Source organism: Xiphias gladius, chromosome 1 (assembly GCF_016859285.1).
Source record: "Xiphias gladius isolate SHS-SW01 ecotype Sanya breed wild chromosome 1, ASM1685928v1, whole genome shotgun sequence".
NCBI lineage: Eukaryota > Metazoa > Chordata > Actinopteri > Istiophoriformes > Xiphiidae > Xiphias > Xiphias gladius.
Window position 1 is genome coordinate 31,663,333 of NC_053400.1, and position 18,378 is coordinate 31,681,710.

General features: G+C 43.4%; 1 protein-coding gene and 1 long non-coding RNA gene across 3 annotated transcripts in view; one reads left to right on the forward strand and one right to left on the reverse strand.

Moving 5' to 3' along the window:
* LOC120789187 (Golgi apparatus protein 1-like) overlaps positions 1-18,378 on the reverse strand; it is a 36,488-nt gene that overhangs the window by 16,861 nt on the left and 1,249 nt on the right. For both annotated transcript variants that reach the window (XM_040125766.1, XM_040125758.1), the window contains exons 2-10: positions 11,782-11,811; positions 7,150-7,236; positions 6,799-7,014; positions 5,636-5,839; positions 3,441-3,512; positions 3,102-3,288; positions 1,450-1,667; positions 610-731; positions 226-327 (exon numbers count right to left, since the gene is read on the reverse strand). In XM_040125766.1, the coding sequence (XP_039981700.1) occupies positions 226-327; positions 610-731; positions 1,450-1,667; positions 3,102-3,288; positions 3,441-3,512; positions 5,636-5,839; positions 6,799-7,014; positions 7,150-7,236; positions 11,782-11,811 (1,238 nt within the window). The remainder of the gene's footprint in view (positions 1-225; positions 328-609; positions 732-1,449; positions 1,668-3,101; positions 3,289-3,440; positions 3,513-5,635; positions 5,840-6,798; positions 7,015-7,149; positions 7,237-11,781; positions 11,812-18,378) is intronic.
* Positions 1,629-2,231, forward strand: LOC120789210. The gene is made up of 2 exons (XR_005707358.1): positions 1,629-1,726; positions 1,804-2,231. It is a non-coding gene; the product is annotated as an uncharacterized LOC120789210 (long non-coding RNA).

Sequence of the window (18,378 nt, forward strand, 5' to 3'; positions counted from 1 at the left end):
TTGAACCGTGACGTTCAACATCATTAGCCGTCAGTATTGTATGTGTATCTATGGAATATTAACTGTCAGGTCAATAGTGTTTCGATCTTTGCGTTTAAAAATGTCAAATCAAAACCAACTAACTGAATTTATCTGAAGCAGCTAAACGGTGTGAAGGGCAGAAGAAACTGATCAGCTGATGGATTCAGATTCACTGGTTCCTCCTGAATCACAGCGCAGACTCACTTCCAGTCTCTGGATATGAAGTACTGCAGCTCCAGCAGTCTGTGCTCACAGTCCTCCACCATCTTCTCCGTGTACAGATGCTCCATCAGGCACGACAGGATCCTGCACGCACGCACGCACACGGATGATGGATCAGTGTCTACTAGGCCATACAAAATTAATTAACGATTTGTCAAACTCATGTTCAGCGACGTTAAAGGACAAAAACAGGGTTTCTGCAGTGTTCACCAAGTCAAATTTAATACTTTGCTTTTCAAGACTTTCAAGATCTGCAGATACCCTGCAAATTTTTCACCTTTTAAAAGCTGAGATACTTTGACATTAGTTAGTGATAGTTATAATGCACACAATATGCGTGTGTGTGCGTGTGTGTAACCAGCTCACATTGGGTCTCCGGTGCGGATGTGTTTGCAGGCGGTCTGGATCACGGACTCGCAGGCCTCGTTGAGTGCACGGTCGATCCGGTAGTCGGCTCCGGGGTCCGCGGACTGGATCAGAGTCTGCAGCTGCAGCCAAAACAAAGTTTAGAAAAAAAAAAATGAAACGTCAGCTTGATTTTATTTATTGATAAACAAGCTATTTAACCGCCACCGCTCCAGGCCGGAGCAGTGAACCTCGATTTCAAAAGCATCAGGTCCAATTTGGTCCCAATATCCACAGGCTGAAAATCATGGGAAAACTGTCACGTAGAAAGAGAGCCGTTTAAGCCTTAAATTACTTTTTTGGAGGACCTCTCACTGCTATTATAAACACTTAATCTAACAATGTCAGTGGAGAAAAAAAACAAAACAAAAAAAACTGAACCGGCAGTTGTAGAGTAGAAAATCTCCCACCAGATGCACCCGACCCCTGAATTACCAATGGGGAGAGGTTTTAGATGGTTTTCGATGGTCACGTAACGTGAATTTTTTAAAATAGTAGTCATTTAATTAGTTAAATGAGTTAGTGTATAGATAGAAACTAAAGCCTGATTCTGAAACTGTCAGGACTCTCACTCAATTCAGATTTATTCAGAAAAAAGTTTTAGGCGAATTATTTAGACGAACATTTTAGAAGAAAATACCCCCCTAAGCTTTGTCAGGCTACACACAAAAAGCCAAGTCAAATTGCTAATATCTGTCTACTATCTGAACCAAAGCAAAGCACAATAACAAGTCAGGCTATTGGTTAGCGGCCTGTCCAGCCACAGTCCCGCCTCTCAGCTGTGACACCCAAGTTACTTACGGCGCTCTGGCAGACGCTGTCGACGGCGGCGCTGCGGTCGCCGCGTCCGATTCTCATCAGGCAGTGCAGCGTGCGTCCTTTGCGGTGCAGGCCGGAGCAGTGGGCCTCGATCTCCGTCCGGCAGTGAAGCACGATCTCCGGGCTCAGGGAGAAATCCTCCATCAGCATCCGCCGGTAGTCCAGCATCTCCCCCTGACACTCCCCGCTGACCGGACGACCTGCACGGCACAAGATCCCATCATTACTGACACAGTCTGCCCCTGATGACACAAGGGAGGTGAATACTGTACTGCACGGCGAGTTTCACGGCGCTCAACAAATCCCTCACGTAAAAACATATGCAACTGTTTGCAGAAAAACCGGGGCGAGCCCAAAAAAACCAAACGGCAGACAGACAGCGACGAGGTGGTGGAGAAAGCGGAGCATTTGGCAGCTGAAGAGCCAGATATTTTTCTCTGGAGTTGGTGGAGACCAAAAACAGAGCTAAAGGGAAACCGAATATTGGACGGACTTTGAGCAGGTGGACACAAACATGACTCCAGTGGATGGATATTATTGCTGTGTGACCGCTCCATGTGTAAACACTTAAGCTGTAAATGCCTGACCAGTCAACAGTAAACTGAGAAACTTTAGTTTTAGTGAGGTTTGTTTTGAATTCCTGCCGCCCCCTACAGGTCAGAAATTGCTCATCCACAAAAATTCCTGTGTGTTGCAAAAATTCCACATAGATCACAAAACGTTAGATTTATTTTCATTTTCAGATAATTTTGCACCACAAGTAATTGTGCAAAAAAAAACAAAACAAACAAACAAAAAAAAAAAACATCGCCTTCCGGTCGGGTACTAAAACATCAGGTCAGGTTTAGCACTTTTGGACTGACTTTAACATACTTTACATTCCTGTATATAACTTCAAATATCACTGTAATATTTAAAAAATACACCTATGGTATTTCTCTGCTGTAGTTACTATGTGTGTTAATTATACTCCCCTCTTACAACATAGTATCAGTATGGTATTCGTAGACTGTGTGTGTCTATTCTTCCTGTTCATATATTATATTAAAAACTGATGAATAACTCTTAGCCTTTCCAATGCTGCAAAGAATGGTAGCAGAAAAAGATGAAATCAAATTAAAATCTAACACCTGGTCAGCAGTAATTTTAAACGTTTGTGGGCAGCTCTGCCGTCGTCAGAGCATCGAACTTCATCTGCTGTCAGTAAACAAGATTGATCGGGCAGGGTTGATTTTTTTTTTTTTACTTGTCACGGTTCATGGGCCGCTTTCACTTGTTTTACTGCCCGCGCCCATGTGTAAGTACTGTGCACGGATTTGGCGTCAGATCAGCGATCGTTAAAACGAATGACTCTGTCACTCAGCACGCAGTGACGAGCTTAGCGCTCGTCCCGGTCCCACAACTTTGTGACGCAAAGTTTCTCCGTTGTGTCAGACACAAAACCAAGATGCTGGAATAGAATAAATGTAGGAAACACCCTCCCATATTTTTTCCACGCAATGACAAATCTATTAGGAAATAACCCAGTTATGAAACTAGAAACAAGCCTAAGCCTAGTGGGGGTTGTAGTTTTCCTTGTAGCCATAAACGTCCTGAAATAACGATTGGTTATCTAACAAAGGTGTAAATCTCACCGCGGTGGACGGCGGCTTCCAGGCACAGCAGCAGGTAGGACAGCCGGGCCTCGCGGGCTCGCGGCAGGTTGGTGTCCAGGCTGCAGCGCTGCTTCCTCAGGTCCAGCTTGCAGGCCTTGGCCAGAGAGTAACTGACTCGGTAGTCCTGAGAGATCAGCTTCTGACGGGTTGTGAGAGCGTCACGGCACTTTGGCGGGGGAAAGAGATGAGAAAGAGGTGAGTACGGGTCAACCAACGAGTTCCCCACAGAATGACTCAAAACACAACTGGGTCTGTAGACTCATGGGTCCACGGGAATCCTCCAGCTCTCCAAGCCGTGAGGTGTTTGGGTGGTCGTACCTTTTCCGACATGGCCTCTTCAAACTTGTGATTGAACAGACACTTGTAGACTTTTCCTTCTCCTGCCTGAGTCTGCGGAGAATCACAGGGAGAGACACTGAGATTTCAAGGAGAGTTAAAGGACCACACCAGTCATTTTGCAATGTTCAGCCTCTTATTTCACACGTTCCAGGAAGACGTTTGCTTTACTTTTTGGTTTGTTTCAGTAGAATATTCATGGAAAACATGGTGATTTCTGAATTGTCTGTGTTTAGGTCTCTTCTTTCATTTTTTTTTTCTTTTTTTTTTTCAGTTGGTTTGGTCAAGTTTACGTTTGTACCACAACTACGTGGTCCAGCAGAAGTCAGATGACTTACCCATCACGGTTAATTGTTCATTTCGATTTTTCTAATAGTTTCCTAACTAGGCTGTCAGGGACTCTCACTTGTGGCGTTACAACTTACTCAGGTTGATCAGAAACTGTGCACTTGACCTATTGATACAGGAAGGTTATTGTGACAATAAATTAGAAAAAGATCATCCCTCCTGTTTGTGTATTTATTGTCCTCCCACACACAAATATGTAGATCATGGCCCCCGGGGGCAAAATGTGTGCATTGACCCCCCCCAACTGTACATGGCAGTTTCATTATTTCCCCAGCCATCCGCAAACCAACCAATACGCTACAGCTGAAATTATTAGTTGAGCAGTCGGTTGACAGACAATTAATTGCAACAATTTCGATTGATTTAATTGATTTATCGTAAAAAGTCTTTTTTTTTTTTTTTAGGCTAAAATGCCAAAAATTAATTGCTACCGGCTTCTCAATTGTGAATATTTTCTAGTTTTTCCAGTTTTCTATGACAGTAAATTTTAAATCTTTGGGTTTTTGACTGTTGGTCAGACAAAATAAATGCTATTTGATGCTAAGTTAATGTTAATTATGGCCTTCAGGGAATAATGATGGGCCTTTGACCTCTCTTTTCAGACACTTTATACACTGAACAATACATTATCTATGAAAATAATTATTTATATTGATAACGAAAGTAATTGTTGGCTGAGGCCTTAGAGTACTTCTAAGGTGGAATAATACAACCTAGCCTGAGGTTGTCTGTGTGTTTATTACTTGACACAGTAAAAACAGAAGCAATTTGATGGCACACTTTACAACAAATCATCTCAACATCGACTAAAATGATTATGGTCTTAAAACTCCACTTGGACAGAGTCCATCTGTAGGACAAGGCTATAAGATGGAGGATGGCGGATGGAGGACGGAGGACGGAGGATGGCGGCCCCGTCATTGCCGATTTTGTGCCTCAGTGGTGCAAATTTCAGAAAAATTCTGATTAATCAAATTACCTCCAGACCCAAATGATATGGAGTTGATGTGGAAGCCCCTGGGCAGTTGCCTGCTTTGCCCACTTGGTAATCCAGCCTTGATGTAGATATGTTTTGTTTTTTTTAAATATAAATCATAATTTCTATTTTCTTTCAAAGTACCTGAGCTATTCCTGAGCCTCTCTACCCCCTGAGGTACGAGCACTGTTGTAATGACACATACTTCAAAAGCAACATTTCAATTGTTGTTCACTGCGTTTGAAAACAAGCAAAAGGTACCTGCTGCTAAAGAATCAGCTTTAATCACCTCCGTCGAGGAGGTTACGCTTTTTGGTCCCATTGTCTGGGACAGAATATCTCAAAAACCTCAAAAGACACAAGCGTTTTCATTCAGAGCCGTGGAAAGTGAGACGTTTCCACAAAAACAATCAAACAGACGATTAAATAAATAAAGAATAGACGTCCCTCCATTCTATCTAGTGAACTGTCTAGTGAATCAGACGAGCACACGGACTAGTGAAGGACCCGTCACATATTTTATATTCTGAGTATGAAGCTTTACCCCCTGGAAGACGTTACAGAGCCAGTAAATGCTAAACCACCCGTCTCAAGCTCCTATTTGTCCCTACCTCCATCATGTGGGGTTTTTAATGCATCATTTACACAGTTGTTTGTTTGTTCATTTGTCTTAACCAAGTGGTTTCATGTGCAATGCTGACTGACAGAAAGTGCAAGAACCACTCTACTCGTTTTGTTTTATTTGGCTATATAACTTAATTTTACGGACATGCCACCTTTGGACATCTGAATGAAGAAACCATTTTTTTCCTGAGAGTTTAAAATCCTGCAGAACCCAGCGGAGTTTCCTTACGTTCTGGCAGAATCTCTCTCGGTCGCCTCGGCAGGAGAAGTAAAGGTGTCGGTCGAGGTGGAAGTCGTCTGACGACAGCTCCGCCACCCGCAGGATCGCCTTCTGACACTCCTCCTTGATCGGACGAACGTGATCCTGCTGCTCTGCCTCCCTCACCAACGCCTTCTCCAGACAGGCGATCACTTCACCCTGCGAGTGCACGTCCTGATGAGGAAACGGCGCGCGAAAGACGAAGAGGAGAGAAAAAGGGAGGACCAGGGGAAGAGATTAATGTTCGAGAGGCACGGACCTCTTAACAGAGAATTGGCCCCTGAGCACAGACGGATCAAATGCCCCCCACCCCTCACAGAACCCCAGACTAGATAGACTATTGCGTCTCCTTAGGGTCTGTTTTGCGTCTCTTTATAGTCATTTTGTGGGTCTTTATGTTGTTTTGCCTCTTTGGGATCATTTTTCATTTCTTTTTGCTCAATCTTTTGACTGAGCTCAATGGCTTTCACACAAGAAATATTAACAGTCACATCACAAAGAAGCTCTGACCCGGGAAGTTTTCTTTAGCTACACAGTTTAATTATTTCTTGTATGAGTGGAAGTATAACCAATAATCAATAATTATAATAAACATTGAATAGGTAAATATGGATACATGTATGCAGCATTATTTTATTTATTTTAATCCTTTTCAGTCCCAATTTTCGTAAATGAATTTAATGTGGAGTGTAAATGTTCATATTTAACCTTTTTAAACCGTAGGAAAAAAATCTCCACACGAGCTCCACTGACCAACTTCTCCTACCAGGCTTCATCCTGGAGGTCGTTCCGGTGAGATGCGGCTGAAAGCTCCAGAAAAAGCAAGTAAGTGGAGCAAACTAATTTTATGTCATTTAAACATTAACTTAATTCTTTTTTTTTCCCTTCGGTTGTATCGTATACATAAGTTGCATTTGAGTTTCTTTTTTTTCCCGTTTTCTCTCAACCTTGATGGAAATAATGAAAAATGATGGGAAAGTTTACCTGCTGTGCTCATTTGTGTGTGTGACACACACACACACACACACACACACACACACACACACACACACACACACACACACACACACACACACACACACACACACACACACACACACACACACACACACACACACACACTCTGCTCTCACCTTGTGTCCTACGTTGATGCTGCCACAGTGCAGGTTGTTGATGTCTTCTTTACATTTGTCCATGAAGCCACAGATCAGTCGGTAGTCGCTGAAGATGATGCTGGTCATCTTGGTGACGTACTGGTTGCACTGGTACTCGCTGATGTTGCCGCGGTGATCCACCAGGCAGGACACCAGGTAGCCCCTCCCTCGCTCCTCCTCGTTGCACTCCTTTATCTGAAGGTATCGAAACACGTGACGGGGTCAAAGGACGGCGCAGGACAGACTGTATTTAACTGAAACACACACAAAAAAAAAAAACCCAACCTCCCTCTTCAAAGAAAAACCTAAACTGCTAAACTGCAGACTGACCTCCGCGATGGTGGTCTTGCAGACCTCCGTGGCCACCGACTCAAACTTCGGATCCGTGGTCAGATTGAGTTTGTAGTTCCACAGAAGCTGATGGAGAGAAGGAGAAAAAAAGCTTTACATTGTTGTACATGTGTGCAGCAGAGACATCCTGTTTACATATTCAGAATGAAATGAAGATTTAAAAAAAAATCGCAGCTTAACAAGATAAAACAAACACAGTACAATCATCAGAGCTTGTGGCTCCTGGTTATGGTGAAAGCCTGTGAGTAGGTTTAGAACATTTCTTTTCTTTATTTTAGTCCCCGCCCCCCAAGTCACGACCGGCAAAGACTTGTTGTTTGGCCTTCACTGATCCTCGTGACGAGATGGTTTCATCATTTCCCCAGAAACCGACCAGTTCTCAGACTCAGTTAATCAACTGACTGAAAATCACCTGGCCGCAATTTTGACCACTGATTCATAATTTAGGTCTTTTTTTTTTTTAAGCAAAAACTCCAAAATTTCAATGGTAACAGCTTCATAAATTTGAACATTTGCTAGTTTCCCAGTTTTCTATGAGAGTAAACTCAAAATCTCTGGATTTTTGACTGTTGGTCAGACAAAAAAAAAGCTATTTGGCTATTTTAACTTTGACTGAACAATCAAATGATTTATAAAGAAAATTATTTTCATGTTTTGATGAGGAAGCAACCAAACAGTTGATGGAATATGACCTCGTCCAAGCTTTTCTTTTTTTTCTATTAGTTTTATGGCCAAATGTATGTTTTCCTGTATTTTAAATATTCATCATATTGCAGTCTTAAGATAAGGGTCAGTGTCTCCGTACAGTTTATTTCCTTAACAACTGCAGTTGTCCTTTGTGGGAGGGTTTAAATCCTTTTTGAGAGCTGACCGACTTATTAGTGCATCTGAATGATGAGTAATACCTGTTTTTTCAATCACAGCAACTGAAAGCAGTGGGTGCATTGGGGTGCAAAGCCTGCATCACGGCTGTTTCCAACCTTTACACTCCAGTAAAGAGAAGGGCCGACGCCTTTAATGTGCATGGAGGCAGAAAAACCTTTTTAAACTGAGAACAGCTGAAAATGTTGATGTCTTTAAACACTTAAATAACTTAAATCCTGCCTCTTTAGCCTGGGTTTTGATAAGAATGTTTTATGGCCTTTTGTCCTTATTTAATCGCTGATCTGATTGTATTCATGTTTTAAAATACTCTAGTCCCTCTCAACAGTTGCATTTGTTATTACCTTTTATCTATTTTATCTGGTTTTATGATGAAGGCGTACAATATGTTCTCTTTTACCCGTCCGCAGCGTTTGACACAACTGACCATCTTATACTGACCAGCAGCCGGAGAAACTGGGTTGGAATTTCGGGCACAGCAGTAAACTGGTTTCCATCGTAACTGGAGAACAGGAGAATTATGTTTCTTCCCTATCTAAAATTAAGTGTGGAGCACCGCAGGGCTCAGTACAGGAACGTACCTCATTCTCTGGCACGGCGTCGCCTCTCATTCTTATGCAGATGACACCCGGCTGTACATTTCGATGAGGCCAACGGGCCCAAGCTCGTTATGGGACTGGACGTCTGAAAATGTTCTGCAGCTAAATTTGGATAAAACCGAATTCTATCTAAAAAAAAAAAAACTGTTTGACACCAACCCGGACTTCAGACAACACATCACTAAGGTGGTCCAGTCCGGATTTGACCAACTGTGGAATATTGCAGAGATACTACCCATGCTCAAAGGAAAGGTGCATGATTTTTCTGTCGGTCTTAAAACGATAGTCAGGTGCCGATTTTAGTACCCCATTTTATTTTAATACCCCAATTTTAGCGTAGCTCCACTGGCTGCCTGTATATTTTTTAGAATTGACTGTACTTTTAAAGCACTTCACAGGCAGCCCCCCCCAGCTACACTAAAGAGATTCTCCATTTTTATGAGTCCTCGTGTGCCCTGAGATCCTTAACTCTTTTAATTGACTGTATTAACATGTCGAATTTTCGTTTTTATTTTGTTAAAGCACTTTGTACTCTGGTGATTTTTAGTTATCGGCTGGACTGCTCCCTTAAGTATTAGTCCAATATTGATCATGCAGATTGACTCACAGCATGCCTAAACCTAAATCTTTTTCGATTACTTTAATCATGTGAATAAGTTTCTAGAAGTCTCTTTTGTCTGAAGATTCTCCTCTCTCTTTCTTTCTGTCTCTTCATTTATGTGTCCATGGTTTTTCCTGCCGGCGAGGCTCCAGCTGCATCAGCCACAGATAACAGCTACTGACAGTCACACCGCCCAGAAAATAACACCAAGACAAAGCGTGAGTGTGTGTGTGTGTGAGAGAGAGAGAGAGAGCGAGAGAGACATGTTAATGGCAGCCTGTCCTTTCCAGTGCTGTAATAAAGACAGTCCAAGTGGTCCATTAACCTTGTGGCATTTCATAAACCTTTCCGCTGTAAACGGCTGTGAACTCTGAACACTGGAGGTTTATCATCCAGAAGACACTGAGACGAGCTTTAGGAAACCTCTTACTACAAAAAGAGGAGAAACTCCGGACTGAATGTTAGAGAGGGGGATGAATGTACAGTGGTAGTTTGTGAAGGTCGTCAGTTATGGCTGCGAGCTGAGGATCCTTCAAAGCTTTTTTACTTTATAAACCGTAGAGAGCAAGAGAGGGAAATGATGGGTTTATCAATGGTTTAAAAGATTCCACATATGTAATTCTCAATTAAAAGGAACACGTGAATAATAGTGCGTTTTAATACTATGAGTCATATTTTTATTCGATGGAAATCTGCAGCCACGGACAACAATCAGTTCGAGTGTTAAGCTCAGTACAAGCATCATATGTCCTTAAATAAACTTTGGAACATGTTAATATAGAAAATATACGCGATATTAACATCCAGTTTGAAAAAAGTTGCCTTTTTTTATTTCTTAAAAAGGGATATTTAAAAAGGAGAAAATCGGGGAGCAAGAGGTCAGTTGTACTGAGTAACTTAGAAATTAATACAATTCTGGATTAATGCATGAAAAAAAAAAAAATCCTCAGCCGCTGCTGCCGTGTGTCATTATTGTACAGTTTAAGGTCAGAGGCTGAAGATGGTGTTTACGCTGCACTTGGCTGGAGAGGCCCCACGCTCCCCTGAGTGAGAAAACAACAGTACACATGCCCAGAGCCTTTGGTAATGAAACCAGATGGCACAAATCTGATGACAGGTGGGGCTGACTGCCTGCTGACCGCCTGCTGACCCACTGCAATTTGATTTGCCACATACCGTTGTTGGCATTAGTTTGTAGTTGGCAGAATTGTTTGTCTTTGTTTTTTTTGTAAAGAAGAGAACCGCTGTTGTCACCATGAAAGAAGTGGGATTAGCTTCTACGGCACAAATGTGGAAGTCTGCCCTGTGAAGCAGAAGTTGAGCTTCAACGCCTCGGTGCCCACCTGCCGCAGGATAACGTTAACTACAGGTAAATAATGGCCAAGTGCTGGCTTGTTTTTTTTTTTTTTTTGGTTTCCTGTGCGTGTCATCGGGAGGAGATGGCACCTGGTCAAGAACACGCTCTCGGGACCTCAAGCACTTTCTGAGAGGATCACCGAACACGGAGGCAGCAGAAGTCACTGAGACAACACGGGAAATCTGGACGTTCTCCGCGGCGGAAACACGGCTGCCCAAACGGCAAAAAACGGGGGAGGCGAGCGCCAGAACAGCAAGTTGGGGAGAACAGGCATCTGCTCGGTCGGACCATCACCTGAATTCAACTGTGTGGAGAAAATTCCTGGTTCTGCATCCGTCCAAAGCAGCCGTTGCTGCCTCACCGTTTTTCCCCATCTACAAATGCCGCTGCGCACACTCCACAGTACTTTGAGTTGGTCTAATGCTAGGTCCTGTTACACTACCCCACAAAGTTAAGTGGATTTCTGTAGGTACTTGTGTGTGTCTGTGTTAAAATATAAAAGGTTCATCTCCTCTGTTAATTATTGACCTCTAACAAGACTAAGAGTCTTCAGTCATGTGGCTCTGAGAGTCTGTGCTGAGGCACAGCGGTGCTTTAAGCTCAATGTTAACAAGCTAATGTTTAGCAGGTAGGACGTTTACCTTGTTCACCATTTTAGTTTAGCGTATTAGCCCGACATCATTTGCAGCTTAGCAATAACCTCAAAGCAGTATCAGCTGAGGCTGATGGGAATTAGTGATTAGTTTTGCAGGCGTTTGGTTGTGGACCGAAGTATTGGACAAATTCAAATATTGTTTTTTGATAATGGAACTACACGAAAAAAAAAAAAAAAGGGATCACCAGAGTTATTCCAACTCATCCTGAGGGGACCAGATTTCATGATAATCCATTCAGCGGTCCGAGTCGAGGCAGTTCACTCAAAACCACAAACGTCAGCCTTAAACCTGGTCCAACCTTCAACCTTCAATCCAACTGACCCGGTAAACATTTACACCTTAAAGAGATTCTGATTCAACAGCACGCCCCAGCGCTGAAAACTCCCCCGTTTGCTGTCCCCCTCTCTACTTTGAGTTATCTAATAAATAAAAAATGCTGAATGCCCATGCATGCGTGTGTGTGTGTGTGTGTTTGTGTGTGTGTGTGTGAATGTGTGTTTTGGAGGGAATACTTACATGGTTACAGTCAGGAGCAATCTCAGTTTCCTGCAGAAAGACAGAGACAGAAAGACGTCAGTTCCCCTCAGGCCAATTCAAACATTTATGAGCGCGCGCGCGCGCACACACACACACACACACACACACACACACACACACACACACACACACACACACACACACACACACACACACACACACACACACACACACACACACACACACCTGTTTGAGATGTGCTCCAGTACACGCATCCGACAGTTAAACCCTACTTACATCTGGTATTAAAGGAACAGGTCAACACTTTGGAAAATATGTTTATTTCATCTCTTTCTGGGAGTCAGATGGGAAGACTGATACCACGGAGCCGGAGTCAGCAGGTGCTGAGCCCGACTCGGCTCAAAGGGATGAAAAAAACAGCTCTAAAGCTCAATACTCAACGTGTTTAAACTGTGCCCAAGCCGAGGAGTAAAGAGTTGTGTTTCCAAGGGGAGGAGTTATGCGGTTTCACTATTCCACTTGGCAAAGAGCAGGGTGCGGTAACTGTGGCCAGCCCGTTGGGCCGCTGAGTTTTCCCGGTTCGGTCCGTACAGAGACCAAAAGACACCAAAAACCCGCTGCCGCAAACCTTATCCGGCAAGCGGCACGAGTAGCCAGAGACACGGCACAGACGTGGATGGATAAAAAGACCCCCCGCCTCAAAACCCTACATTTTCACATTTCGGTTTTTGTACAATTTAAACAAACAAGATAGAACGTTTTAATTGGTGAGCTTTAAAAGGTGTTGGCAGCCATGTACTCGAACATTAACATCAATATCACACCAAAGTTGTTTTTGGTTTTTTTCCTCCAAATGGCAGCGGCCTAACATGAGCTCTCAGGGCTGATATGGCGCAGTCAGGACTAAATGTCAGGGACCTAGAAGTCTGCGGTGCGAGACTGACCTCCGCACATCCGAGCTGGCAAAGGGTTTCGTCGCAGGTTTAGTCTAACGCGGTTAGTGGCCGCGCAGAATGCCTCGGTGGTCCGCGGCACCACACCGCGCCAGCTTTCTTTCTCCTGCGAATAGAAGTCGTTCGAGAGACTAAGCGGGGTCTGAAAAGGAGTTTCTCGCCGCGGCGGTGATGAAGCCACAGTGACTTATCACCGACTTAGCAGCCCATTTGACTGCTCCGGTTCGGCGCCGGTGCTCTCGTCAACCCCTTTTCCCGGGCCGCGGCAGGAAGCCGTCTTCATCTCAGCCAACCAGGAGAACCCGGCGATGAAGATTATGCTGTGACTGACAGAAGACGGCAGGCCGAACCAGGGTGACCGCCAGGGCATCTGTGTGTAGCGCAGAGGGTCCCACCCGGTCCAAACAAAAGAGCCGCGCTCCACGAGACCGAAGTGATGGCGCAGGCGGAAAACGGGCCCCCGTCCCCGTGAGGCCGACAGCGGGCGGACGCTGCCCCGCGATATCAGCATCCTCACACGCTGTCAACCCACAGACTGTGACAGAAGCGACAGATCGGCCTCACCTGGGCGTCTGATGTCGGCCACGTGACTTCCTGTCTGGCACTTAGTCTGCGAGTGTGGTGCTGTCGTTTTTTGGGGTTTTTTTTCCCCTCAGACGTCTCTCAAGTGTCAGATCTCAGGGCTTAGACAACCACAAATAAACTCAACTCAGCCAAACGCGGTTTTTCCAACCCCACGCTGCTTTACTGCCGCCACTGCTAGGCCGTGTGTGTGTGTGTGTGTCCGGGGTGCGTCTTTCTCTGGAGAGGAAGGCAGATTTATAAGAGCCATTTACCTCCTCGGGAGGTCACAGCTGTTACTGAGTCGAAGCGATGTAATTATCTCAGTAAAGACAGCATCGCTCAGGGGCCGATGGAGGAGGACTGTGTGTGTGTGTGTGTGTGTGTGTGTGTGTGTGTGTGTGTGTGTTGACGTCAGCATGGCGGTTAATGGAGGATGATGTCAAGGTGGTGCTGGGGCACCAGGGGTGGGAAAAAAAACGGGTAAACACGACGCATGGTTTTCCTGGTTTTTCATCCTCTCATTATGTTTACACGCACATTGGTAACACTTTACTTTAACCCCCCCAATTTAGCATTTATGAACAGTACATGAACATGCAATAAAGGGTTTATAACACACCGTGATTTAGTCCTACACACCTATAAAGAAAGTGTTTATTAATTGACAGTATTCGTCAACTTTTCCTGCGAAGACTTATTTTATATCCGTGTTTTACTACATCGTCATTCATTATCTCTTTATACAGCAGCCTCCACTTATGGGATCCCACAGGAAGAATTACAGCTGTTGACAAATGCATTAATCAACACGTGTATCTGCCAAGATTATATTATCAAAGAGGTATTAAATGTTTATGTACTGCGTATAAATGCTAAATGACACATAATCTGCTCATTATTTCTGGATTACTGTCAAAAATGAGATTTTTCATGGCGCAGACTGATGTTGATTGTTGAGGCTGATGTCGACCTATGTGAGTTTAAAAACAATCTGACGACAAAATATCGCACAATGTTCCCTTTTCCAACATACATACGTGCCATCAACAAGATTTACAATTGGGTATTTGCTTATTGAAGATGTTTCCCGAGCCGGATGTTTCACGGTTGAATAATAAAGCTGTCAGTGTTCTCTGTTGGACAAAATAAGTAATAAGTCTCAATAACCTCCCACATATTTTTAGCATTTCTGTACTGGAATTTCCTGTTACTTATTAACCGACATCTATGCCAACACCATTATACTATATACATAAAAATATGTATATAAGTTACACAAATTCTGATCTAAACAAACCAAAATTCAAGATTCAAAGTCCAATTAGTGCATCTGCTGACGACATTTGCTGACATGATGTTGACGACATTTGAAGACGTCAGCATGGACTCGCAGAAACTGAGATGGATATTTTTTCCATTATCTTTCTGACATTTTATGGACTAAACAAGTACTAGGAAAAGTTTGTTTAATTGGCTGCAGCCGTGGGTGTGTGTTAGTGGAGAGGAAAAACATCCTGCTCGTTTTCTTTGTGGTGCAGATTGACGAGTAATTAATTAGGGGTGTGTGTGTGTGTGTGTGTGTGTCAAACTGGGTCACCAGAGTTGTCATCAACACATCTGATGTCTTCACGTATAGATCAAAGTCCAAAGCTCGACGAAGGAGACGAAACAACTGCAGTCTTCGACAACATATCACTATATGATTATTTGTTGAATTTAGGGCTTCAACTAAAGCTTATTTTCATTATCGATTAACCTGCCAAATATTTTCCTCGAAAAACCGATTAATCCCTTGGTCTTTAAAATGCCAGGAAATAGCCCGAGGTGATGTCAACAAATGGCTTCTTTTATCCAACCAGCAGTCGAAGACCCAAAGAGTTTCAATGTACGATCACGATCACGTATGACACAGCGGAGCAGCAAATTCTCACATTGGAGATGCTGGAACAAGATAAGGGTTGACACCCCCCCCCCAAAAAAAAAAAAACATGGAGGAAACCTCAGAGAGAGCAACAGAAGACGGGCTTCCTCTTCCCTCTTGGGATATACTGTATGTCATATGAACAGAATCAGTGTTGGAAATAAACAAAGCAGACTTACTCAAGTGCCAAACTTCAGTACAAATCTGAGGTGCCGAGTATTTCCATTTTATGGGACTTCACACTTCTACGTCACTAAATTCCAGAGGGATGCATTGTACTTTTTAGCTACATGTATCCTGCTGCTGCTGTTAATGATTTTTTGTTTTTAACGTAGGAAAAAATGTGACGAGCTTATAAAATCCAACTCATTGCTGAGGATTAAACCGGCGGCTCCCGGCCTTTCTGGCTTTTGACCTCTTACAAACAGTCAGTGTCTACGTGGGGCCTCTTGTCCTGTTTCTGATGCTGTTCCCTCTAAACCTCACAGATGATTTCATAGAAATAACTGTTGAACAGCCAAAGAGATGAAATGAGCCAATATTTCACAAAGCAAAGCAAAAATTCAGCTAAAAGACCAAAATAAAAACACAAGTTTTTGTTTTTCTTCTTCTTTCCTCTTCCTGTAATCATCTCAGGACCCCTCAGATTTATCCTGTGACCCTTTAGAGGGGCCCGACCCTCCAGGCTGGGAACCACTGGACTAGACTACCTAACTGTTTATGGACTACTTAAAACTAGCTCCACTTCGAGCAGCTACAACGAAACGATGCTAATTATGCACCGATGAATCTGTATATCAACGATCTAATCACGTCAGATATAATTAGCATCAGTCACACGGGTGAAACGAGTAATTTTACTTTGAAACTTTCAGTGTAATTTGCTGATAATACTTCTGTACTTTAACTTCAGCAGGATTTTTCATGCAGAACTTTTACTTGTAATAAGGGCTGCGACTAGCAATTAATTTCATTACTTAATTAATAATTTTATCTATAAAATGTCAAAGAAAGACAACCAGAGATCTTCAGTTCACTATCACATAAGAAAAGCAGCAAAAAACAACTGAGAAGCTGGAATTAGTGAATTTCTTGGCATTTTTGCTTGAAAAAAATTAATCAATTATCAAAATAGCTGCTAATCCTTGCAGCTCCACTTGTAATGGAGTACTTTTTACAGCCCTGCATTGGTACTTTAGTCCTAAACATCTTCTCCTGCCACTGCACGGAGCAGACCGCTATGGAAGATCAAGGTGGCAACATTAAAGGCGGATCGTAAACGAACGGTTAACGAAGAATACGGATCAGCAGTGTTTATCACACGGTCAGTGAGACAAACCAAGCTATCCGCCTGACAGTCTGCCCCGCGAGTGCTCCCCCGGCCGGACACATCATATACACAAGTAGGCACCAAATCACGCAGCTCAAAGCGTCGCCGGTTAATTTTCCGTCAGCCGACCGATCGATTAATTGACAAATCGTTTCAGGTGCAGTTGAATCAAGGTACACCCTCTCCTGTCTACCTGTACATACACATTAACTGAATTATGTGAAGCCAAATTTAGTCCAAAGGGGAAAAAAAAACAAAAAAACTCCTCACATTCACTTCCAACAGTTCAAAATGAAATTGTGCATGGGGGGCGGCCAATCTGGAAAGAGACTGGGATCAGTGTGAGAAGTCTCTCTCTGGATGTGTCATCGGAGGAACACAAAGCAACGCCGCCCCGTGAGTCACCTGACAGCAGGATGACTGCGGCCGCTTCACACCTTCCTCAGGTTGATAATTACTTCACTGAGGCAGTGAACTGCTGCACTGTCCAGTGTGTCAATCACAAATATTTGGCCAGCGTTAAAGAAAATATTAATAAACGAGCAAACAAATACGAGAGTAAAGTATCAGGCCTCTCACTCTTTCCACTGATCGATTAATCATTTACTTTATAAAAATGTCACCAAAAGCGACAAATTCCAGTCAAAGGTTCCCAGAGTCCAAAGTGACGTCTTCAAATAGCTTGTTTTGTTCACCAGACAGCCCGAAACAATTATGAGCAACTCGAGGATCTAGAAATGGGGAGAGTTTGGCATTTTTGCTCGATAAACGATTCAAACGATGAATCAATTATCGAAACTTCTCCACCGACAGATCGATGAATCGGTTCCGGCTCTGAATGGTCAAGTCTTTCTCGAACCCGAATGTTTCTCCTGGCAGAGCGGAGAGGACCTAAGGAAAAGCATGTCCGCGCCGAGGAATGCAGTTCACAGAAAATCCAGAATAAATTAAATATGAACAGTGAAACAGAAGACAAGGGCCGACGGATATTTACATGTTCTTTCACTGTTCGGGTTTTTCGTCTTTGCCACATCAGTGACGCCTGAAAACCCGGCAGTAGAACAGGACGACCGTCTTTACCTCTGGCGAGCTCTTTATTTTTAAAATGCGAAACTCTCCGCCCGCAAAAATGTACCTGTAGCTTCCGTTTATCAAATAAAAATGTGACGCACAAAGCAGGATGGCATCGTCTCGTTACGCGACGCGCGGAGCAGGTTACGACCTCCGACTGGTAAATTTCCTGAACCCAATGAAGGAAAAGGCTCGACGGGAAAACCTTGAAGCCTGAAACCGCCACCGAAAGCACGTGACGTTACAGCCAGTGAGAAGCAGGAAACATCTAACATCTGATAGGGCTATTGCCTGTCTGCAATGAATGTTAGCACTTTACCATTAAATTGTTACGAGGAAATTAAAATAATCCTTCTTGGGAAAATATACAGTCGAAATATGGCTTAAAAAGTGGGTTTTTCCAGCTCCGGAGCTACATTTAGCAAAATATGCGGCGCTCAATTTTTTTTTTTTACGCGGGAGAAAATAACTTCGAACTATATCGACACTACACAGAATCACAATTTGAGAGAAAGTGGCAACTAGTGGAGATGGGATTTTTTTGAAAATCAAAAATTCTTTCATCAGGCAAAAAAACCAATTCATTCTTATCAACTGGATTACTGTAAAACACTCAGCAGCAACTATTTAAACGATTTACATGTTGCCTATTGTCCTCGGGGGGGGCTCGAATGTCCAGCACAAATTTCAACGCGGCCCAGTAGAAGAATCATCGACTGGCGAAGGCTCAGAAAAACACACACGAAGAATAGCTCCGAGGGCCAAACGTCAAAAAA